Source organism: Rattus norvegicus, chromosome 4 (assembly GCF_021556685.1).
Source record: "Rattus norvegicus strain SHRSP/BbbUtx chromosome 4, alternate assembly SHRSP_T2T, whole genome shotgun sequence".
NCBI classification, from domain to species: domain Eukaryota; kingdom Metazoa; phylum Chordata; class Mammalia; order Rodentia; family Muridae; genus Rattus; species Rattus norvegicus.
Genome location: NC_141537.1, coordinates 84,360,418 through 84,386,049, shown reverse-complemented (window position 1 = coordinate 84,386,049; position 25,632 = coordinate 84,360,418). Strand labels below are relative to the sequence as shown.

The following is a 25,632-nucleotide window of genomic DNA, read 5'->3' as shown; positions in this document are numbered from 1 at the left end:
TAGTATACCAAGTCATCTAGCACACCAACTGTCTACGCGTTTATCAGCCCTACCTTATTTAACCCATATCTTTCCCTAACACGAATTCTAAGACCAAACAAGCAGGGAGACTCCACAAGGAACGAGTCACTTTCTGTCTTTCCTTAGCCCACACAAGTATAATAAAATCTGAACGAGGGGAATGGTGAGTTAGACAAACATTATTTTAGGCCCACTGCCCAATTTCCTTTTGAGGATGGGCCACTGTTGACTTTCGTGGCTGGTGTGTTATTCTGTTTTCCTTTGGAACCTGAGGAGAGAACAGGCTCCAGCAGGTCATGCTGTTTGGGGGATGATGTCCAACATCTGCCATCTCAGCGGAAGACCCCACACCTTAAAAGGTCACCAAGCAGCCCTCTCCATTCTCTAAAATTTATTGATTGTTTTACAAAAATATCTTTTAAAGAGAAAGAACGTTTTTTGCAAACTTGAGGGCAGTAACTAAAATACCTCAGACAGGAAGAAAATACTCCAGACAGGAAGAATGTTTGTCCAAGACTATTATACTGGGCACAGTCTGCCTGGAATGGAAAATCCACACCAAACGAGATGGTATTACCAGAGATAAGGCATGTTTGACAAATGGTTCAGGAATGGGCACGTAATAAAAACAGGAGGAAGAAAAGTTGTCAGGAAAGTCGCGGGCAGACAGCAGGCATCCCCACTTGGCTCTTTCAAGATGAGCAGGATGTTGTTGTCTCACAGTTGCTGAATCTGGAAGGCAGATCTCTCCAGTGGTTTTTTGGAGCAAATATTTTGATGGGCCAGCGTAGACACTGCCCAAACATACAATCAACTTGCCCAGACTCCCACTGTAAGCAAACGCTATTTATGATGTGCTGTGGAGGGGAGGTCTTACTTTTTCTTATCAGTTCATATCAGAGTCACTCAACCTTCTCCTTGGAAACATTTTTGGTCTAAAAAATTCATGGGTGTGGAGGCAGCTGTCTTGGCCACTATAGGGATTTATTTTTTCCCCCAGCATCTCTGGCTGTCTACATACCAGAGGCTTACAGTACCCCTTAAGGGATGGGTCATAAATGTCTGCAGACATTGCCAAGTGGTTCCTGGTGGGGGGTGATAGAAGCTTGAGATCACTGATACAGAACAAAACCATTTTGCCTCTATTATGCATATTAAAAACAGGAACCTGACTCTTTCCTTTTACTTGGAAAAGGTCTACAGGGCTAAAACCTCTCTCTAGGCTGTTTAGTGTACATACAAGAGTGACTTGGAGTTGGCAAAAGATCCTTTTAGGCTCAAGTGTCTAGATTTTGGAGGTCCATGGTTCACTGTAGGAGCAAATTAGTCTCAGTCATCCAGAAAGCTAATAGCACAGTCAAGGTGTCCAGGTTTCTGTGGAGGACTGTTCCCCCAATTTACTGTGTTTCCCACAACTGTGTGACAATGAACTCATGTTTCCCCTTCCTACAGGGGCAGATGAAATTCTGACCTTGGAGTGAACCTTCTCAGATGTAAGGAGATAGCAGAAGGGAGCTGTGCCCTCTGTAACAGAGACACCTTCTGCTTGCTCCCCGAGGCTCGCTGCACAGATGCTGTGAGGGAGCCCTGTGCTAAGACGGGCTCTAATGGGTCATCTGTAGCTGCCTGGGCATTTAAAATAGGATTAAAGATGTGGTCCTGAGGTAATTCTCAGAGACCTGGCCTTGTTGGCAATACTGCTTATGCTGAACTGCAAGCAAGGACTCAGCTTCATGATCACCACCCCAGCCTCTGAGAGACTGAAGATTTGGGGTTCCCTGGCTGAGGGAATCCCTCGGACCCTCCTTAGCAAAGCTTTCAAGGCAGAACTTAAGTAATTTATACCAGAAATTCCAAAGCAGGGACAGAGACAGGATGATGCCCCAGTAGCTGGTCAAGACACAAGAGCATGTGCCCAGCAGCTGCACATCTGGATGCAGAACTAAAGCATAGGGAAGAGGGGGTTTGGGAGTAGAACTATGTTTTACAAAAGAGGGGGTTGTGTTCCTAAAAAAAAATCACTGGGAGTGAAGCCTTCCACAGATCTTCCTGAACTGAGATAGTCGTGCTAATTTTTTCCCTTTGGTTAACAATTACTTCCTGCTAAGGTCTACAGCCACACCATCCTGGAATTGCTGGATTCTCAGAAGTTAAGCAAGGTCAGACCTGGTGATTGCTTCGGTATAAGAACACGTGCCTTCCCCATTCCCTGGAGCGTGGTCTCCCCTCCTCCATGATGTAGACAGAGAGATGAATAAGTCTGCTGTGGGCGCTGTCCTGGCCACATCCCTGGCCTCGCTGTATGTTATTGGGACACTTTGTATGATGAAAAACACATTTCCATCTCCAGATATTGCCAAATGTCCCTCTGTGGTCAAAAGTGCCTTGGCTGTGAAGCCTCTGGCAGAAGAGTGGACTCATTTCTCCCTCAACACTTCCTGGCACGTGGCACACAGACAGCCTGTGTTCTGTATTGGCGGAGTAAAGGCATGAACAGTTGAAGAGCTCTCTTCTCTGGAAACTTTCAAAAGGAGTCCCCTAGTATGAATCGTGACCACTGGAGCTCACTCTCCTGTCCCAAACAATACACAAAGGATTTATTTTTCTGGGTAGAAAGTGCCAGAATAGAGCATTTAGTCACTTGGAATAGTCCTTTTGGATTTTGTGCTCTTTTGGATGCAGACAAAATCCATAAAAAATTAAAATCAGTGAAGGACTTGCTAGGGTCAAGCTCTGTGCTGGTAACTGACACCGTGAAGCTGTGTGGCTGAGCCATGTCCTGGTGTGGCCTAATATGGGTGCCCTGGTAGGATTTGCATCAGGGCTCTTCTCTCCTGGGCTCTGCTGGTCTGTGAAGGGTTTGCGGTGATAGCGACAATGGCGTCCTAAAATGCACATACAGACCAGCTAGGTGGGAGACAAGCTCTAAGTCAGACACTTGCCCTCATGAGGCCCTTCTCTAAAACCTGTGTGTACACTTGATTGAAATTCCTCCTGTGAACACAGTTCCTTTAGACCAGTGGTTCTCAATCTTCCTAATGCTGGAACCCTTTAATATAGTTCTTCATATAGTGGTCATCCTCAACCACACAATTTCTTCTGTTGCTACTTCATAACTGTAACCTTGCTACAGTTAGGAATCACAGTGTCAATATATGTGTTTTCTGATTCGGTGACCCCCCATAAAAGGGTCATTCAATCCCCAAAGGGATCAACCCCTAGGTTGAGACCCACTGCTTTAGATGAAGGTGTCATGAGACTAAGTTCCAACAGATGCCCAGCTTGGTCCTCATGTGGGACCTCTAACAGCAGGAGCAAGGGCTGCTCTGACTCTGTTGCCTGGCATTGGATCCATTTTCCTTAACTAGATGGCCTTGTCAAGCCTCAGTAGAAGATGTGCCCAGTCCTACTACAACGTGATATGCCAAGGTGGGTTTGTTTACATGGGAGGTCTCCCCTTCCTCTGAGGAGAAAGGGAGAGAGGCAAAGGGAAGAGAAGGTGAGAGGGAGGGACTGGGAGGGCAGGTGGGAGGGGAAGCTCCACTCCAATCAGTATGTAAAGTAACTAAATTAATTAATGAAAAAAATAGGACAACTGGATTAATTAAGTCATCACTGAGACAAACAAACTCCTCCTTTTATGCTAAGCACAGTTCAGACCTTAAATGTTACTGCTGAAACTCTTGTATTGGAGGTTTGGGCCCCAGTGATGGGGCTACTGGGAGGTGGTAGAGACTTTAAAGGGTAGAAGACGTTTTCCTTGTTGGAGGGAGTTAGATCATTGGGCATGTATCCTTGAGGGGATACTGGGACTCAGCCCTTTCCTGTTTGCTTCCTGGCTGCCATGAGGTGAATATCTTTGCTCTAATATGCACCATGGTCCATGATGTCTGTCTTACCACAGGCTCCAGAAATGATAGAAGCAAGAGACCATGCACCAAAATTTCTGAAGCCATGAGCCAAAACCTAAGCTTTCCCCCTTTTAAGTGGATTTATTTCAGGTGTTTTGTCATAGTGATGAAAGCTGATCAATAGGGGTCCTATATAGACAGCAATAGTAGTTAATCATAGAGACCTAAGATAGGACCTTTGAGTAACTTCCTATATAGGTTTCTCAGAAACTAGATGATTTACGAACAAAATATAGCATGTCCTAGCAGCAGAAAGAATCCCTGGAAGACTAGAGTGGAGGAGGAACCAGGGTCTATTGATTAGTGATGACAGGTCTCAGGAGGCCTGAAATGGAATTACGAAACAGACAGGAACAATGAAACAAGGAACAGTGGGTAGGGGTGTGCTCAGGATGAAGCACACTTCCTTGTGAACATGCTAAGGGGCATTCCTAGCTCTGGAATGACACAGTGGTCATAGACCATCTTGTCCAATGGCTCTGCTGCCCCGTGTTGACATTCCTATTGCTATTTTAACATGGTGCCTCACATGTTTGTTTTGCATAGGGCCACACCTATTATACAGCGAGGTCTTTCTAACCACATGTTTTAATGTGAGCTAATAGCCATTCCAGATCCTTAATGGTAGTGTATACATTCTCCATAGGAACAAACTACAGAAAATAGACACTTCCGATGCAATACTCCAGATGGAAGGTCATCCAGCTGCACTAAGATTCTCAGTGTTCTTACTGTGTCTCTTATTCATGAAGACATGCTTAATAAAGAGACCATAAAATTTCTCCACTTTCTGTCAGACCAATGAAGCATCAATAGGAAAAAAAGAAATCGGCGAAAACCTTACAGATGTTAAATGATTAATCTTGGGCCATTAGTGGTGGTGCCTGCTCACAGTAGACATTAGTGACCATCTAAAGATCTCATTCTGGGACCTGACAGCTCTACTAAAATGGCAGGCTTAAACTCATGTTCTCTCAGGATGATGAAGAGGCCCTTTCCCCTTGAGGCTCCTAAAAATTATCAATGAAGTCCTTGGAAGGGGCTGCACTATGTCTTGAAGTATGATTGCATCCCAACCTTTGGTCACTGAACATGTGGCCTTTAGGAAATCAAGTCTGGGGAGATATAATTAGACGGAGGTTGTGCTGGCCTAACATAGTCCTACCTTAAAGAAGACGTACAAGGACAAAGAGATAAAGAGATGGAGACAGGACTATGAGCCAATGGGACTCCAAGGATTGCCAGCTGCATGGATAGGTAGGTGAGGGCACAGAGCACCTCCAGAAAGAGCCAATGCGACTGGAGGGCATTAGACACACAGCACTGGGCTGTAGACTTTGGCATCTAAAACTATGAGAACATAATGTAACTGTTAAAACTGTTGTTTGGGGGCCATTGTTATGGCACAGGCAGGAGCTTACTGAAGTCTTCCTAGATATGACAAGCTTTCTGAAAACTGTGGAGAATACACAGTGGAATCTAGACCTAACAATGTTAATTCGTCATCTACTTTTTAAACAAATGAGGGACATTCAGGTACATGGTAGATTCAATTGAAGAAATGACATCAATAGACTTCAATTTGTTTTCTGTTACACATATTTAAGAGGAGAGGAAGGGAAATGGTGGAAGGAAAGCAGAGCCTACAGAAATGATGACATAAAATACATATTACACACACACACACACACACACACACACAGAGAGAGAGAGAGAGAGAGAGAGAGAGAGAACCAAACCCAAAGACAGAGAAGCATGAAACAGGATGAATAATGAATAGGAAGTGTACCTCAAATGAATGGGACTCAAGGGACAGACAAGTGACACATCATTTGCATGCATCTTTTTTAAAAATCAAGTTTAATGAGTTCACTGCAAAGAAAAGCAGTGGGCATAGCAATAACAGAAGAGCTCACTGCTGATTGACCTGTATTCTTTAAATCCTGCAATGCTCCCATTTTACAGGTGAGGTAACTGAAGGCAATAGAGCTCAGCAAGAAATCATGGAGTGGTCATGAGTACTTATCTTCAGTAGCCTTGCTGTGTACCGATGGCATGGAAGAACATGGATTCAGGTTGCTGGGGCTGGGGGGTGGCAGTGCTCCCCTGAAGAGTTTTTGAGACTCGCCACAGGTACACTGAAGAGACTATTCTATCTACAGAAGAGTGTTCGCCTGCCAGCCAGAGAACAGAGTGGAAGTTCTTTCTATTCCTCCATAGACAATTTCCATTCATTTTGGAGTCTTCGTTTTGCTGTTGTCTTTGAGTGTGCTAGGTGCAAGGGGCTCCGGGAAATCCCAGCTCTGGGTGACCAATATAGCATCAGCGAGCAGTTTGGAAAGTACTTAAGTACTGCATGAAGTGAGCTATGGCTCTAAGGAGCTTTTTCATTGGCTGGATTTTATTTCTACTCATTGTTGTTTGAAAAGCAGGTAGCAGCTATGCTATGTTCTCTGGGGCATCCAAGAAGGGCACTTTCCCAGTGTTGGTCAGCATTGAGAGTTTCTGTTCATTCCCCATAAAGAAGGGTCCCCCTGCACCCCGGGAAAGGACATGACTGGGAAAGGAGGGTTGTTGGGAGGTGAGGTGGCAGGCTCTGCTGACAGATTCCTATCTCAGGTAAGAATTCAGATGGTGCAAGCCAAAGCTATTTGCTGATAATTAAAAAAACCTAAGTGTGCACTCTTGTTATTTAGCAATAACCCAATGATACATGTACATAATTGTCTTCCAATAATAAATCAAGAGAGATCCAGATTACAATCCATTAGAAGTCAACATAAATAAAAAAAAACGGATGTAAAATTAAGGCAAAAAACCAAATTGTAAGTAGTTAGTGGGACCCTTGGAAGAAGCCTGCTTTCTTCAGCTAGTGACTCACTCCTAACAGACCCACAGCTGAATTTACAGCATGGACTTGTTTTTAGAATGTTTTCCCAACAGTCTTGTAGTCAGTCAGCTGAGGGAAGGAAGAGGGTAAAGGACCTAGGGTGGAAGGAACAACACAGTAAATACCTCCCCCAGCCCAGCCGCTCACTCTGAAGAAGTGAGGCAGGAACCTTAGAGAGGCATGTTTCTGTCTGGCTCATGGATCTGCCCTGGTCAACACAATAAATTCCCACCCCCACTCTCCATGGCACACTGAGTGCTTTGTTCGTCTACCAATATGGGACAAAGTTAGGGAAGAAGATTCAATCATCCTTTCTTAAAAGTATCTTAAAAGTAATTTCCCATTTGGAGATTTAAGTCAGAAGAGGCTGGCATTGGTTTTGAAAGTGCCAATCACCTATGTACACGTGTTTTAAGGTCATGGGATGTATCCACCAGGAAGCTATTTCATACTAAGATACTCAAACTGCATCTTCAGAGCAAAGTCATTAGAATTTTGGAGAGGAAGGAAAGGGATTTGCAAGTCCAGCAGGACCCATCCTGTCATGCCTGGGAGTGCATCCACAGGATACCCAAAGCAGAGGTTTCTGCCAAAAGTCAGAAAAAAAAACACCGTCTTGAGGAAAGAAAAGATCACAGAGGTTAAAATAGAAAATCATAAGGAGGAAACAAATGTGGACATTTCATGCTTCAAATCAGACCGTTGCTATTCAGTAATGGGAGAAATATTAAGGTGGAAGATACCCCAAGAACACAGCCCTCCACCCTATGGCTAAATCCATAGGGTTGAAGGCTTCCTTCCTTCAAAGACAGCAGGCAAAGGAAGACCTGAGCTTCCTGCTCCCCAAACCCAGAAGCAGAGAGACAGACCAGAATGGAAATTAATAGATGTACATGTATCCCCAGGAAAAGCTGGCCCTTCCCAAGCAGCAGCAGAAATGCTTCCCTTTCAGCCTCATTCTCACAGCCAGTGGACTCAGAAGGAAAGCAGACATCAACAGAGAAGGGCAGGCCTAGTTTGATTTTCTGCCTCTTTTCTTCCTGAATTCTGCATCCGAAAACCTCCAGCTTCGTATATCATCACCCATTTGCTGAGGCAAATCTCTAACATGGTCCTGCCCTTCCTCCCCACAGCAGCTTCCCATCCTCCTAATTTGTCATTGGCTTCCCCCTACAAACACTTCTTGGACAACATAGCAGGACAACAGGCACAGGCCTTAACTTTCTAGTGGCAGATCATTCACATCCAGAGCTGGTCTAAAATGAAGACAGTACATGGGAAAATCCACAAACTCCCACCCGGTCACCCTATCTTTTTGTTTAGTCTGGAGGGCCGGGTCAAGCTTATCCAGGCTGCGAGGTGCCCCTGACCTCAAAGCACACACACAAACTAGTGAATGGATTCTCTCCTCACGACATCTGCAGCTGTCTACACAGAAACAAGCTCCTTAGAACCACTGAGAACAAAAGACAGAACAGCAACCATGAGCTGGACAACTGTTTGCACTGTCCCGTGGACTGCAGTGACCCTACTCTGGGGTGGAAAAGTACTACTAGGTTTTGTGCAGAGCACTTCTAAGAGCCACGGACTAGGCATCCTCTGCTTCCTTCTCACTGGGCATGGAAGACCAAAGAGGAAGTGGGCCTGGGTCCCAGAACCAAGCCAATACCCATGCAGGTATTAAGGGCATCAGCGCAGAGCCAGCTGCTCCAGCCTTCACTTTGACACAAGGCAGCAGGGTTATGTGGAAAACCAAGGAATTTGCTGCCTCCTGCCTTTACGACCAGATGGAAGTCATCAAGGATCCTTTCCCACTGCCACCCCCTTCTCACCGCAGCAGAAAGGATACAGACGCTTACCTTGAAGTTGTGTGTCTTCTCATAGTTGAAGTGGTTGTCATTGTGTGTGAGGGCAGCTCTTCGGACCAGTGAAGAGATCTGTGAACAGGCAAAGAGCTTGAGAGGAGACCAGAGAAAGCCACCTTTGAGTCCCACCTTTACCCCAAATGCAATGGCCAACAGCTCTTGGCGCTTCCTGCTGGGCTTGGACTTCCGAACCACAGTGCATTTTCTCTCATTTTCCAGCCACAATTCCTGAGAGAACATAGCACTTGGATCTCAGCTCTTCTGGGTGTCTCCTGTGGAAGCACGCTCTCCTCAGCCAGCGGAGTTCTGGGACTGCCGCTAATGTTGGGCAGCAGACTTGAGGCAGCTGTGCTCTGTCTGTAGAGGTCTGAGAGGCATGTGACCTGGAAGGGACTGTTTGAGTGATGGAGGGGGCTCTGGCTGAAGAGGGATGGGCCTGCTTTGTGCTGTTTCTTAAGGCTGGCATGTGCCTGGAACAATAGCACACATTCATATATAGCAACTCCCAGAATATCCAGTCAGCACAGGGGATCCAGGGAGGCAGGGGATCCAGGGAGGCAGCAATGTGTACAGCACTCACAGATACACAGACACAGAAAGACAGACATACGCACCCACACCCACACCCACACCCACACACACCCACACACACACACACCCACACCCACACACACACACACACACACACACACACACACACACATGGTCGTTGCGATGTTCAAAGTGAAAGCTGTGTCCATTTATTCTGGGCTTATGAACCTCATTCTGAGCTGACTTCCAGCAGACTATACCTTTAAACCTAGATGATTTTTTAATCTTAAAGTGATCAAGTCACATCTATTTTATAAAAGCTGTCTGGTACTAGAAAACCTTATCTTTAGTCTTATACATTTATCGAAGTGCAACAAACTGAGTCCAAGCAGTTGACGGGAGACGTGCAAAGCATTTGGTTCTGGGTTCAGCCAACTCCGAGGTGAGAAGGTGAGAAGCAGGCTGCCACACTGCAGGATTCTTCTGCAGAAACACCACAACGTTACTAAAAGCCCTCTACTAAAACACAAACATCTCTTGTTTTTCTTTAAGACAAAGCGTCTCAGGTGAGCATTTTGTTAGCGCCCCAGGTCACCTTAACACCCTTTTTGCTTTTAAAAGCTTTTGATGGCCTACTTTGGAATCCCAGTTTTAGTCCCAGGTCTCTCCATCAGTAGAAGTGAGGGATTGTGATGTCATGGGAATTCTGTAATGCAGATAATGCCAGACAGACAGTAGAATCAATACTTTAGGATCTAGAAAGCCAGGAGAATGTGGACAGCTAGAGGAGTAGAACAATGGATGATTCTAGAATGTTATCCTGTGTAGGATGAGACCTGGCCTGGGGTCACAGCAGGGCCCCTCCGAGCTGCCCTGTGGTGATTCATGAGACCAGTCCTTTCCCTGTGTGAGTCTCTGCTTCTGCGCCCCATCATTTCAGCTTGGTTCATGAGTCCATTCTCCCATTCACCTGGCTGCCTTGTAACTGAAACAGCAGCCGATGTTTTTGTCACACACAGGAACTTTAGGTTCATTTACTCATTTAATCTCCAGCATATGGATATGAGAGCTGAGGTATATATGCCCATTTTCTGGACAAAAATACTGAGGCGCCGAGAGGTAACAATTTGCTGAAGGACACACATCTCACGTCAGTAGCAGAATCAAGGTGAGAGTGGAAAGCTTGCAGCCCCTGAGCTCTGGGATATGGTACTCTGCCTTGTCTTGTATCCACATCCCCAAATACTCTACCTCAGATGCTAACTCTGCCTCTTCCTATCATTCTGCTCAACACTCCCTGCCTTCCCTTCCCTGTGTTCAGAAAAAGCCGGGCTTCTCCACGCTGAAGCATGTGCTGGCATTGTGAGCTTTTGCAGCTCATCTACTCTTCCCCCACAGATTCTAGAAAAATCTCTTCTCCGGCATATTCAGCTTCTCCGTGTGGTAGCTTGTGCTCTCCTTGAGAGTCTACCATACTTAAACACGCCAACGTTCAATTCTAACTCAAAGCCTCTAACTCCTGGACCTCCCACTGGAGGAGCCATCTGCTTTCCGAGGTCCCATTCTGCACTGTATTTATCACTGCCTTGTATTAGAGGGATCAGTGACCGCTCTGACCCCCATTAGACCAAGAACTCAGGAAATGCCCCTGTGCCCTGGTCACCTTTGGCTCTCCCTGCAAGTCTCTAATGGAATTCCTTGTTACAGCAGCCAGAGACAAATAAAGCCATAGGGCATGGAGGAAGCCGGAGTCTAGAGAAAGGGGGACACCATGTCCCGCATGATCTCGAATTCATTTTAAGACAGTCACTGCCCATCTACCCAGCTACTGAGGGCCAGGACCACCCAAGACTGTTCTCTCCTAATGGCTCCTTTCCTTGATCTGGTCCTAAAGTTCACTTGTCCCCAAAGGAGCTGAATGTAGCCTTGGTATACCTTACAAGTGTTTCCAGGCAAGGGAAACACTTGGAGGCTAAAGACAAAGATCTTTTCTCAAACCTCCATTGCTAGGAAATGAACCGAGACCTTTGGGTGCAAGAGCTAGTTCTTCAGTGTGGGACAGGCAAAGTGTGTCTGGTTAAACCATGTGAGGATCAGATTAAATAACCCTTTAGATGGTAAGTGGGCAGAAGAGCATCTCCTCCCTGTGGTGTACTGCTGCTTGAATATAAGATTTAATTCGTTCTCTTGTGTGGGTGTCATTACTTGTAACCAGCATTTTTTCATTTCTATTCATGACAGTGACTTCTTCTTCAGTTTCCAGAGCCTTTACCCAAACACAGGATGCCTTCAGCCGCAGACAGGCACCACACACAGTCCTTCTGTGAGCCCTCTTTGCAGGGAGCAGCAGCTTCCCAGGAGAATGGCAGCTTCAGAGACAACCCAGTCACCCTCTTACTACAGACAAATGCTTACAAGAATCTCCTTGAACCCTCCTGGCACTCCGCCCCCCCCAAACCCCACAGGGCTCTTTCTGTGCACATCACAGGAAGCTCCTCAGCCCTTACGTCCTCCAAGGCACTGTCCTCAACACACACTAGATGCTGACACAAATCGCCCCATGTACTCTTGCCTATACAGAGACCAGGCGCTTTCTTGGTATGCTCTACTCAAACCTGGGTCTCTCCCTGGAATGCTGACATTTGGGCCAGCTCAGTCTTTGTCCTGAGGGGCTGTGCTGTGTGGCATAAGCTGTGTTCTCTACTGGATGCCTGAAGAAACCCCCACTGTGTTCTGTTCCCTGAAGGACTTTGCTGAATACTGCCTGGCCTGCCTCCTGAGGGGCTTGCCTGGCTTACATTAATAGTTAATACCATAAACAGTTAAATGTGCTTACTACATGCCAGGTCCTGTGCTAGATACATTTCATGTTTGAATTCACTACAGATTTATGAGCCTACAGTGCAGCACTGTCCCTTCCAGTCTACAGACACGAAAACAATGAGCTTAAATCCCAAGGTCTCACATCTGGCAGGTGGGCAGTCTGTTATACCTAAGGAAATCTAGGCTTCCCCTTCCACCAAAGACGGAATTTTACTTTTTATTGTATTAAATACATATAACAAGATTACCATTTGACCGCTTTAGCATAAGCAGACTGGCATATGGTATGGAGGAGCTTTTGCCCTCCCCATGCCCTTTTAGAAGAAGCTTCTACCTTAGGCAATGAGGTGCAGCTATAAATACATGACGAATACGAAACACACACACACACACACACACACACACACACACACACACACAATGAGGGCTGGAATCCCATGTTTAGATTCTGTTCTTTTTCTCCATGTTCAGGATCTTGCATCTAGGCAGGTGTCCAGTAACAAGGAAGCAATGGGATGTTGTCAGATGAAGAAGAGAGGATGGGTAAGTAGCTAAAACGATGTGGGGACCAGCCATTTGGGGTGCTCAGCTTTGCAGAGAAAGTGAGGACCTTAGAAGTTTATGAGATCACTGGCTGCTTCCCCACTTACTTCTGACCAACCCACCTCTCAGTCTCCAGCAGCCATGAGCCTCTTTCTGCCTTACCTGAAGATTTCTGATTACCATTAGCTTATTATTTTCCTACAGACCCTGAGTATGTCCTGGTGATGCATTTTAAAGAGGCCTGATGAAGAGCGCCCATCGGTCCCTTGTTTCCAGCCCCAACGTGTGTACTCCTGGGCCCTTTACACTTCTTTGCTAGTGTCCGAGACTCCTCTGCAACCCAAGCTACATCTGTCCACAATCACTAGTCTGACTCTACTGCTCTTGCTGCCTCTGGGCAGTGCAGGAAATGAAGCTCCAGATTACACATGCTGGCCAGGAAACACAAGGTGAGGTCCATAGTATCTTACTGGTGTTTGTGGTAATTAGAGTATGTCTGGGGGAAAATGGTGGATGACCTTATTAAAGGTTTGAATGGAACCAGTGATTCTATTTCCAGAATTCTCCTAGGCAGTTCTAAAGACAAAGATTTAAATAGACATGTGTGTGTGTGTGTGTGTGTGTGTGTGTGTGTGTGTTGTGTATGTATGTGTACATGTGTGTGCATGTGTATGTGTGCATGTGTATGTGTGCATGTGTATGTGTGCATGTGTATGTGTGTATGTGTATAAGCAACATTATATAACAGGTAATGTGTTATTACACACTAACCAAAGAGGTCAGAGTCACCTCAGGTGAGGGGATCCACCCATGTAATGTGTTATGACAAACACACTAAACAAAGAGGTCAGAGTCACCTCAGGCGAGAGAATCCACCCTCAAAGATTATTAGGGGAGTCACAGTCTGCTGCACCAGAGGCAGGCATGTTCCTCATTTTAGTAAATGAAAGGGACCAAAAAAAAAAAAATGGATAAGCAACAGTATCTCTCAGTGGAGAATTGTCCCAGGCCTCTAGTTTCTTCTATATTTTAGCATTTTCTATAATTACAGTTTAGTTCTGTTAAATAACAATATTTTTACTATATTGCATGTCTGTTAGTCATGTGAATACATGGTAAGCTCTTTGTATCTGAGCTACACTTGACGTTCATTCTAAAACTTTCTTTTGTGGAGGGGGAGAAGAAACTCATGTGGTCCCTTATCACAGAGCTATTGAACAAGATCCAGAAAGAGATCCAAGTCCTAATTCTCCTGTCTGAAACTCACAGTGCTCCTCACAGCTATAGGGTTCCCTGGGAGAGTCAATCACACACTCTGATATCTTGGTACACTTTCTGGTTCACTTTTAAGAATACCAGGCCTGGGAATCTGCATCCCTAACTCCCCCAGACCATGCTGGTGTGGCCGGCTCTGGGACCCCTGACTTATGCTTTTCACTCAGCGTGTGGGCTTATCTAATAAGAACCACATGGAGGACAGGTAAACAAAGCCCCCCCGACACCTTCTCAAGGCTCCCCCTCAGAATGATCATACCCTGCTTTCTGAAGAGAGAGCCCAGTGCCTTAGACATCTCCCAGGGAGAACAATGCACTTCTAGAATTGCGAGCCCTCACTCACATGCGTCTCTAGTGCTTCAGCTTATGCCGACTATTAGAAAACACGAAAGGATAAAAAAAATTGCTATTGAAGAAATGGTTCCTCTCCAAAGGAGTCAACATTTTTTAAATATCAAATCATGTTTCTACGTGTGTCCCTCCATCTCATCCCCTTCCTGGAAACCTCTATGGACCCTTAAGAGAAAAAGCAAAAATCCATACCATAGTTTCTTACAGGGGTGGTCTGGCCCCTGCCACCTGCCCAGCCTTTCCTCTCACCACTTCCCTGATGTTACCTGGAGGATAACCAACCATACACCTAGCAGTGTGGTTTTGAAGTTATAAATCATGAGCACCCCCCAAGCCGGCTGGCTTTGTGAGCTCAGCCTCTCCGCACACTCTCCATCACAATTAAAGGCCATGTCAGGTTACCGGCCACCAAGAAGGTCCTCGCTGCAACTTACCCAGTGCCCCACTGCATCTTACTCATACCGATGTTCACAGACAAACTCTCTGAAGGTGAGGAGACCGCACGGAGGCTTATGACCGTCACTTTCAAACACCGATATAAAATCCAGGATCTGGGATCTTTGGGGTTCCTTCTGGATTGTTGTGTCTAATTACTGTCATTGTAAAAAGGAAGCACTGGAAATGGGGGTGGGGACCTTGTGTAGGTCAGGCCCAGAGTCAGGAGGTCTAAGGAATAAGACTAGGTAGGTTTGGGGCTTGAGTAATGGCATTCTGTATCTTGGAAGTAATAAATATAGATCTATTTATCCCCTCTCTCTCTCATCTACTTATCATCTGTCTAATTTTGAGGTCTTTCTTCTTATCAAGATGGAACTGATGTTGTTATTCTCACTTTGTAGGCCAGAAAGACCTGGCCTCTGCTGTGAGGTCTGTATGTCCTTGGAGTGAGGCTCATGAACCTTGACGACCTTTCCCATGGAAATCCCTGCATTCCTAGTGTTACAGATGAGCAATCTACTGACACCAGGACTAATTTCTCCTCTCCTTTCCTGAGAGCTCTTTTCCCCAATACTTAGAAATGGAACATGAAAACAACCCGTGGTCCATCTATGGACTCTACTCCAGCAGGCTGCGGGCCCTGGCGTGGCCCCCAAGAAGGCTGTATTTTGTGGAAACTGAATACACTCACTTTTCAGCAGTGGTTTCAGTTCACCACCTTGTATCAAGATGACTTCTGACTCTATAAAGAGGCAGCACGCTCTGTACCCTGTACACTGTTGCTTCACAAGGAACACGAAGCAGCCCACGCCCTCAAAGCTCTAACCCATGAATCCCGTTGCTGTAACTGAGTGTGCTGAAGGCCTATGGTTAGGGGGAGAGAGTTGGGTTTCTGGCATTGTGTCCCTGAAGGGGACATTAGGACCTGGCTTCTTCCCTCTCTCTTTGCATCCTGACTCCCACGTGAGCAGCTTTGCTCTGCCATGCCCTTTCTCGCCCTGCTGCTCTGCCTCAGGACAGGTCTGGAAACAATGTAACCAGAAACCAAGGTCTCAGCAACTGTGAGCATAAATGATCTTTTCATCTTAGGTACTTTGTCACAGCAACCGAGAGCTAACTCTTGCTTGCCCAGGTCCCAGAACACTTAGCAATGTGCTGCTGTCATTCATCCCCAGAGGAAATGCCCAGGCCAAAGCCCCTGAGGTGTGTTTGGTTGGATTTTACTCTCTGTGGAGCAATCTTTTACACCTTTCATGGCTATAAAAAGAATATAACAATGTACCCTTACTAGATGTGATTTCTATATACAATACAGGTATTATCCGGAAGCTATGGGGACTTCTATGTATATGTTGAGGGACTTCAGATTCAGAGATTTCTGTGATGATTTTGGATGTGGAGTTTTAAGGTTAAGTTCCAATTCCTATAGGCAAGTGAAAAACCAGAGATCCTGAATGAAATCAGCCTAAATTGTTGAGCAAGAATCAAAAGTGTGCTTTTTCTTTCCTCAACACTACTAATCCCGATTGTTTGATCCTATGGACCCTGAGCGCTCTCTCTCCTACTGTGAAGGAAACCCTTCTTATTCTTCCCAAGAGCTGCCTGGGCTGTTCAACTTGCTTCCTCACTTGTGGATTTTATGTCTGAAAGAGGAGGGAGACATCAAAGTCAACCAAGTCGCTAGATTGATCCCACATTGACCCCACAACTGTGGAAGAACAAGAGGCTGAGGTAGGCACCTGCACCCTTCCCACCTGTGCCCTAGCTGAAGCTCAACGATACCGATTCTGATGCGAGCATCTAAGCGTCTGGTTTCATACCTGACTCAGCTCAGACCTGGAGCTGCTGCTGGTCTCCAGCCCTGTGGCTTGTGGTCCCAGGCAGTGAGACCTTGACTCTGAGAGCAAAGGCCCAGGTGCTACCCTGATTGTCCTCTAGGATCAATTTGGAAACACAAGCACCCAAGGAAGGGTTTCGACCCCCTCCTAGAAGTTGCTTCACTTTACTGAGCACAGCATTCATCACCATGCAGGGCCATGCAGACTCCTCACAGGCCTGAGAACCTCACAGCCGCGGATAACGGTTGGATGGCTGATACAATGCTGCAGTTGATGTCTCTTCTACATGAGCTGTCCAGCTATGACCAGTGTCAGAGATGTTGGCTAACAATTGATGTTACCTAGACATTTTGATGAGGGAACAAGGATACCCCACACTGCGGACAAAGGACAAGAGTACACTCAACAGCTCACACATTTCAGTGGACAGTTGACTTGGGGAGCAGTTGGGTGGAAAGCAATGCCCTTTATATCAGAGCCTGTCCTTGAAGGAGATCTTTAATCATCTTAGCCAAATGTCTCCAGCGCCGAGCCTACTGAAGCTTGTCTTAGGGAAATGGAACACTGCCACTGAAGCTCCTCAAAGGCGTGTCACAAACTGTTAGGGACGATGATGCAAAAGCTAAACTACAAGCAAACCATGTGTCTGAGGGGGAGCAGCTGCCAGGCAGGCCCAGCTGCTGTTGTCCCCTTGTTCTCTGTCCTCCTCATGTTACATATTTGTCTCCTCTGCTTTGTAGGTTTGTGTTGTCACGTGACTCCTCACCGCTGGCCAAAAGACTGATTGCCTTTTGGGTTTTATTACAAAGTAGAACCCAGGTATCCTCCTCTGATTCTTGCTCCCTCCCTGTCACTGTGACTTAGTTGAGCCAGATAAATTTCTTCTGGTAAGCTATACAATTACCAAATTGCATTTTTTTATTTTCTTTCTTTCTTTCTTCTCTCTCTCTCTCTCTTTTTTTTTTTTTTTTTTTTTGGTGGCTAAGGAACCGCAATTTTCAGAGCACCACTGCAGATGTGTCTGACAGAGCTCTGGGTGTTCAATAGAACGTGCTCTTTGCTCTGCAGGTGGAGTCTGTCTGTCTTTGTCTACAGGGGAAAAACATGGAAGGTAACCCACTGGTTTCTGTGTGTGTGTACAGTCCCAGATTCGAATGACAGAGATGCTTGTTAAATAGTTTTTCATTTTGTCACAAATAAAAGCATCTCCGATCCCCACTGTGCTTTGTACAGTGAACAATCACCCAAACAAAACAGCCTTTGATGCCACTCCCAGCTGCACAGCCCAGCCTCACCCACTACAGAGGACTCAGTATTCTGAGCTGCACACAGAGACTTGTGCATTCCACGTAGAATTTCAGCTCACTCTGGCCTCTGTAGTGGGTGGAGACTGGGATTTTCAGACTCTACTATTTGGTAAAAGCAGCATAACACCAGGTCTGTGGCCTTGCTTGTCCCGTCTTTTCCCCCAGGGGAGTCAGAATGTGGTAATGTTGCATAGCCACTGCCTTGGCTGCTCTGGGAAGAGCACGTGTCACACCAACATACAAGGCCGACGCTTCCAGGGCAAGACAGCTCATTCTGAAAGGACTACACGTTACTTTGACCTTGGCCCTTTTTTTAAGGCAAGAAAACTATTCTTGGATAAACTTGTCCCTTCTCTTCTTCGGCCAATCTTTCTAAAGTAGAAAGTAGTTTATCAAGCACAGAGTTAGGCAAGTGAACAAGGGAGAGGGTTGTCAGTGAGCAGAGGGTAAAGACAGCAGGTGATGTGTTAGCCACTAGCACTACGGAGAAATGAAGGTCTTAAGGGCTAGGAGACGCTTAGTAGCTGCTTGGTAACAGCCTACAGTGCAAAGCGGAGGACACTAGTGTGAGTCCAAAGAACCCACATACAATCAGGTGTGCAGCACACACCTGTAATCTCAGTGCTCTCATGGAATAAGAGGCAGAGAGAGGAGAATTCATAAAAGCTTGAAGGTCAGCTAGCCTGGACTATACAGTGGTGAGCATCAAAAAAGAGGCCTGTCAGAGTAGAAAGCCAGGACTGACACCCAAGGTTGTCCTTTGACACACACACACACACACACACACACACACACACACACACACACACGCACACACCCTCATGGGTACATACACACACTTGCATGTACATGCACACATGCACTTGCATGCACATGAACATGCACACACACTCACATACACACACACACACACACACACCACACATACTCACGTATATGCACCCACATGCACACACACACACATGCAGAGTAAAAGCAGTCGTGACTGAGATGTTGTAAACTCTGAACTAGTGAAGGGCTCCTTTGCTAAGATTTTCTTGTTAGCAGCAGAGACTGAAGCTAGGCTGACCGGATCGTGATTTCAGCCTCAGCTTTTACTCCCCTGGTGGAAAAATTGTACCAAGTGTCTCATCTCTTTGTGCCTCATTTTCTCACCCAAGTAGGTCCCTGACAGAATTATCTCCATACATCACAGCCCTTCAGTCCTGTTAATCCCAGGCAGGGTGTATCACCGGTGCTAGTCCATGCCAGGTTGTGCTCCAGAAGAACTTGGGCACTGTGCTAGTTAGTTTTCTGTCAATTTGTCATAAGATGAGTCATTTGGGAAGAAAGACCTTTAATTGAGAAACCAGTCCTGCCAGATTTGACCTGCCAGAAAATCCTGTTGGGGGCACTTTGGGAGTATCTCTTAGTGATTGATGGAGGAAGGCATGGCCCATTGTGGGTGGTGACAGCCCTGGGCAGGTGGTCCTAGAGTCTATAAGAGAGCAGGTTGAGCAAGCCATCGAGTGCAAGCCAGTAAGCAGCACTCCTCCATGGCCTCTGTATCAGTTTCTGCCTCCTGATTCCTGCCCTATTTGAGTTCCTGAACTGTCTTCCCTCAGTGACGGAGTGTGAGATAGAAGTGAAGCTGAAATATACCCTCTCCTCCACAAGCTGCTTTGGTCATGGTGTTTTATCACAGTAATGGGCAGGTTGCTAAGTCAGGTTCCTTCTGGATCTCGTGGGCCCTGCTGACTTGCCATGTTGTCTTGTTGGACAAAGCCCAGGGTGTCATCTGAATACAACATTCCAGATTGTGACCTTGTCAGTGTCCTGGTGCCAGTGAGTCTAAAGCCCCAAGATCTCTGGGCACTGCCTCAAGGGCCTGGCACCCACACACCTCATTTTCACATCCCTCCCCTTGACAGGGCTAAGAAATAGTCTCTCATAGAAGTCTTTATCTCTGAAAGCTACATCTTAAAGATCTGAAGCCACTGTCCTTTCTTCCCTAGCTCTGAGTCTGTCCAGAAAACCAATGTCCTGAGTCCAAAGTCCTGTGTCCAAAGACCAAGACTCAGAGGGGAGTTGTAGGTGGTGGGAGCTTGGTGCCTGCTGCTGTTTGGGACACAAATACCTGGTTGCTGTCTGTTATGCCAAACTCTACTGCTTTGCCTGGTCTCCCAACTTGGGTTCTGTCATCTCATCTGGAAGAATCCCTCTACTGGCCCAGCTGATGCCTAGGCTCCCCTCTCAGGATCAGCATGATTCAAGATGAGCCCCCGCTCAGCAAAGGAGAGTCTTCTTACAGTTCTGATGGCAGGGTGCTATAGGCATGAAGGGAGGAATAAGAACACATTTCTCACACAAGGCAAAATAGTAGTATATACTGAGTAGTATATACTGAAAAGAGTGGTACCCAAAGAATGATGAATTCAGATGGGATTAACCAACAAGGTGTGGTGAGTGTACTTGTATTCCCAGAACTTGGGGTCATTGATAGGAGGGGTTCTGTGTAGTCTAGGTTACACAGAACATGTAACAATGAGTATTTTTCTTTTATACTATGGTTTGTTGTTTAGCAATGATATTTGAGGTAGGTTCTGTTGTGAATCCTTTCTACTTCAATATTAAAAGCTAATGTCCTTGAGGATGAGCCCTCCTGTTTATGTGATATATGCCAAATGAATGGCTTTTTTAAAAAAAGGGTTAATGTGTATCATGTTACTGACAGTAGAAACTTTATGTAGAATGTAGTTTTATTTTATTTTTTTCTGTGTAGATGAAGCATACACAATGGTTTAGCTTTATTCTATTATGAGAAAAATACTGTTCTACATACAGTATGAAAATAGTTTAACTGACTGGAGGCTCTGATATTTCAGATTATATAAATTATTTTTATGCTCTAGGACAACAGGAATATATATATATATATTCCATTATTATATATTATAAAGTCTATTATAGGTACAGACTAGATACTTCTTTTTTTTTTTTTTATTTATTATATATAAGTACACTGTAGCTGTCTTCAGATACACCAGAAGAGGGCATCAGATCTCTTTACAGATGGTTGTGAGCCACCATGTGGTTGCTGGGAATTGAACTCATGACCTCTGGAAGAGCAGTCGGGCGCTCTTAACCGCTGAGCCATCTCTCCAGCCCCGATACTTCTATAGACGCTTTGTAGCCACCTAGTCTCTCCCATCCATGCATCTACCCACCCACTTAGCTAGCCAACAGATAAGTCTACAGACAAATCAACCAACATGTGAGGCTCTGTACTGGTCTCTGGACAGCCATTATATCCAGCCCTTGCCCTCACTAATGATAGCTCGTAGACTAGCAAAAATGTCTGGAGCCCAGGCGTTTTAATATACACAGGGCATTACTGTTTATCACTAGGATGCTCCAAACATGGAGGTTCTTCTTTTTAGGACTTATTTCTTAGTTTTTGGCTAATCTTCACAGCTGATATATATCCAGAAAATAAATAATTCACCTCAGTATAGTTTAAAATTTGAGTCTATATGTGTATACACATGAAGCCCTAGTAAGAAGGGACCACAACTGTAACCTTGAAATTCTCAGAGTACACTACTATCTTGTCTCATATTGCACTTTGACCTTGCCTGTCCCTAGTCACCTTTACCCTCTCCTGACTTCCCACCATACCCTTCAAGAAGCCTTCCCGTCCATGTCCCTTTCAGCACAAGCCCTTCTGGGTGCACGTGACTTACACTTGGCTTCACTTGAGGCTGAGCCCCACGAGGCTGTCGTGTTCTTTATCATATTCCTAATGTATTTATCATATCCCATATGTTTAACTTGCCTGCATGCATCAGAGCCAAGAAAGACTTCTGGGCAAAGGACTTAGTAAACTAAGAGCTGATTCTTCGGAAACATACCATTGACAGACAGTTTAAATGTTTCTATTCCGGCAAGTTATGACTGGTCAGGAACAGCAAGGGATGAAAATGGCTCTGGTTACAGGACAGGAAAACAGGACCAAACCATCCTCATTGATTTATTAGCATAAAGAGAAGAAGTTATCCCATAACATGCGCTAACACAATGAGGTAAGCCTGACTCCTGTTCCTGGCAAGTGGCTATATATTGCTATCCTTTCGTAAAAGGTGGAGTGGTATGCCCGAGGTTTTCAAGCAAGTTAGGAGCAAAGTAGTGCCACCGATCAGGACTTCTAGAACCCCAGCCCAGTGTCTTTCTGCTTCATCAAGCACATGGCCCTGCCCTGTGCCTTTGTCAGCCTTTGGCTTCCTTTAAGGGTAAGGGATTGGTCTTGCCCAAAGAAGACACCGCCGAAGAAATGCTGTTGCTTAACAACAAGTTCTGAGGCCAAGATGACTTTTGAGAAAATCCTTACTGACCTTGAAGAGAGAAACACACAGTAACATTTGGATTACAGGTTCTCCTCCAGCTCCCCATTATGACCCACACCCCCGGAGAAAGCGAGGCCAGCAACAACTTCTCACACACTTGACAGCTTTGAGAAACATCAAGCTGGCATTCGCCGTGCTGCCCCAGAAGACACACAACTCAGGCACCAACTTGGCACAGCCTGGCAGGGCCAAAGCCAGGACAATAATTTCTATTCATGTTGAAAATAAACATCCTGCCTAACGTGATCCCTCCAGTTAATTAGGCCAACATGTACATCTCTAAGGTGTGGGAGGATAAAGCTGGTCAGGAGGTCAAGTTGAGAAACATTTTCCAAGTCCATCCCTAAGCAGTACTCCGGTGACAGACGATCCCAGTGGACCACGTCTGTGGTGGGAGAGTAATGGCTCAGCAATGGCAGAGCACTCATCTGTATGCACAGAGCCTTGAAACCTTAATCCAGGGCTTCATACCTTTCAATGACACACTCCTTCAACAGACCACCTCAGTTTGTTCACCATCCAGCCCGTAGACATGGGAGAAGAGAAAGCTGGAGCTAAGGAGGAAAACCTGCTCAATGGGGATTGAAGTGGGCTGGCCCATGAGCCCATACCTGTAGCTTTTACGCGATTCGTGTACAATTAATAATGCAGTCCCAAGTATGCTTGTATTTTGCTTTACAGGAAAAGGGCACCCCCCACCACCACCCACTGCCTGAGTCCTTACAACCTCCAGCACTGTGCTTGCAAAAGCCCTTAACTTTTAAGATCATTTCCCCCTCGGCATCTGGGAAACATCCCCACCTGTATGGTGTCTGGGAGACAGAAAGTCCGAGCATGAAGACTGGAAGCTGCGCACAGAACCCACAAGGTGCCTTGCCAATAGCAGGGAAGTGAGGAACATCTGTCGGGTCCAGCTGGATACGACCCAGGAAGGCATGGGCACAGGGATGCCATACTGTGTGTGCTCGGGACTCCTGCATGGTCCTGAGCTTGTACCCATATTTCTAATTTTATCAAGTCTGATGCATTCCTCACTCCGGAGGAAGCCAGACTTGTTGCCAAGATCTCTTTTGCGTGTAGGTGGGGATTTACTTAGCTAATAATGCAGTGGTTCCCAGACATTCATCAGAATTACTCAGGAAGCTTTAGAACACTTGACGTGGGGGGAGGGGTGAATCTAATTGGAGTACGTGATGTACTTGGACGAATCCCTTTATGAAACCCATCGCTATATAATGATGATCATATGCCAACACACATCCATACTGCTTAAGAATTCTCAGATGATGCCAGTATATGTTTGCTAAGGGAAACTTGCTCCCATGGAACCCAGACTGCGGTCACTGGTCTGGGATGAGAACAACTGTGAGTGACATACTTTATTGACAGAGGAGCAGCAGCCAGGAAGACAGGAGTCTACCTGTGGCATGCTGACGGTATTCTACAGGGTCGCGGGCTCCCCTTCCTGTTTCTTGTTCCTCTTCTCTGTCCTCCTCAGCCTATTCTTTTTGATGCCTCTTTGGTCCCAGGTTTCTAATGATAGGACATGGATGTTTCTAGAGGCTTCTCCATCACTTGTGGGTTTGTAGCAGATTCCCTCTTGCTTGTGTAGATATCTGAGCCAAGCACACAGGTAGGGGAATTAATGAGACACGGGCTGAGAGCTAATGTCCCACAGGTCTGGTTGTATACTGCTGTCTCAGTAGCAATCCCGGGGGGGTGGGGGTCTGTGCTGTGGAGCTGACTGACTGCACACTGGTAGCTTTCGTTCTCTTCCCCATGACACCATCTGCCAGATGTGCTGTGTCTGGAGACAACTGGCGCCTCTGTCTGTCTTCCAGAGGTCTCACGTGCTGGGAAAGCGAGCTGCGGAAACCTCAAAGGGCTAGGGGGCGTGACCTTGCTCTGATTTCCTTGCAGCTATACTCACCTTTCTGTGGGAAATGAAACCTCCAAACACAGGGAACCAGTGGAGAAGACAGAGGAACGAAAGAGTATCAGTGGCACACAGGAACGGAGTGAAATAAATGTCCACACCTCGAGGAGGACATTAGGCTCTAACGATTAGAGCAGCATCAGTCAGGCAGCCAATAGACAGATAAATCTGTAGGGGCCTGTAAGCCCAGAAGAGGCTAACTCCGGTCTCTTGGGGCGCCTGGCAAGGCACAGGGATGTGTGGTACCACTGGATTCCTGAGGATGCCTGAACCATCATGAAAGGGCACTGGAGACCGGCTCCACCCGGCCCAGTGTAATCCAATTCAGAAGTAGCAGAGACGTCTTTGTGAAGCAATCTCTGTCAAGTTCAAAGCTCCAGTGGCCGGCACTGGTTGAATTTCATCCCCTGGGCATTGCATCTGTCCTCGGAATCCTGATATTCGTCATTGGATCAATGCAAACAGAGCTTTGCCAAAGAGATAGGCAAAGGGAGCCAGGGCCTCTGGTCTTATCCCGGCCCAGGGCCTCCTCCGCTCCAGAAGCACAATCTCCTACACAGTGCAGTGACTGTACGACACTGAGAAGCCAGCGAGGGGGCATTTGATAAACACTTTGATCTCACCATTGGCGCCTTCGGCCTTTTCCACGTGCTCCCATCCTCACTGCTGTGATCTCCGCCATCTGACTGTTTTTGGTTCCTATTTTATTCTCAACTTCTAAAATGAGGGTTTAGCTACGACTCTTTATGTCTAGTGTCTGGCAAGGGCTAACTACTGCACTGGGAATACAGGATGCCCTCGGAAAGAGTCAGGGTGGCGGAAGGACACTGGAGCTCCAGGGGACAGAGGTAGGCAGCTAACATGACAATCGTCCGATGGGTGCCATGTGTCGAAGAGCCACCGTGGCATTCCTTTAGAGACGATTATCTAGTCATTCCACTTGCCTCACGGTTTAGACGTTCAGATAGCATCAGTAAGTTCTAGAGTCCTTACCACCTGAAAATGGTCAGAGACCCACGATGCTTTAACTGTACAGTACACATGGTCTTAGCCTATGACTGGGGGGAGTGCGGCACGAGGAGGAGTGCAAATTTCATTACTGCAGACTTGGCAACATTTAACACCAGAGGCATGGACTTTAAAAAGTTAACAGATCCAAAATAGTAACATGCTTAAATCGCCTTTGATGACGTGAGTGATTGACATCATGCTGTTGCTATGGTTTACTTAGAGATTTCGGGTAGATCAGTGTGTGCAGCGGAGAACAGACACAGTCGTGAACAGAGGCTAGCACCTCACAGTTAAGCATCATGCAGCCTGAGTGCTGGCTTGACTTCTCCAGGGCTGCACAGCTTGTCAGTGGCTTGACTCACTCTCCTTGCACTGAATTTGAACCCAGCACTGCAGGGTGAGGCTGGCTAAGCACTTCGAAAGCTGCTCTTTCAGAACGAAGAGTTTCCTCACGATCGCTTCTCCTGATCCCCCATTGACACATTTAAGCGGTAAATAAAGGGAGAGAGC

General features: G+C 46.3%; 1 protein-coding gene and 1 long non-coding RNA gene across 13 annotated transcripts in view; one reads left to right on the top strand and one right to left on the bottom strand.

Annotated features, from left to right (window-relative positions):
* The window catches only part of Chn2 (chimerin 2), a 259,262-nt gene that overhangs the window by 20,918 nt on the left and 212,712 nt on the right, over positions 1–25,632 (bottom strand). For 4 of the 9 annotated variants that reach the window (XM_087659490.1, NM_032084.2, XM_087659491.1 and 1 more), the window contains 1 exon segment: positions 8,682–8,759. In XM_087659490.1, the coding sequence (XP_087515616.1) occupies positions 8,682–8,759 (78 nt within the window). 9 annotated transcript variants of the gene reach the window in all.
* On the top strand, positions 9,977–16,528 carry LOC102553678 (uncharacterized). Of its 4 annotated transcripts, none has more exons than XR_015686600.1 (5): positions 10,008–10,386; positions 11,460–11,541; positions 12,513–12,584; positions 12,789–13,033; positions 15,050–16,528. It is a non-coding gene; the product is annotated as an uncharacterized LOC102553678 (long non-coding RNA). The 4 variants fall into 4 exon arrangements; XR_015686602.1 differs by having other exon boundaries at positions 10,040–10,386; positions 11,460–11,816; XR_015686601.1 differs by having other exon boundaries at positions 10,041–10,386; positions 11,460–12,192.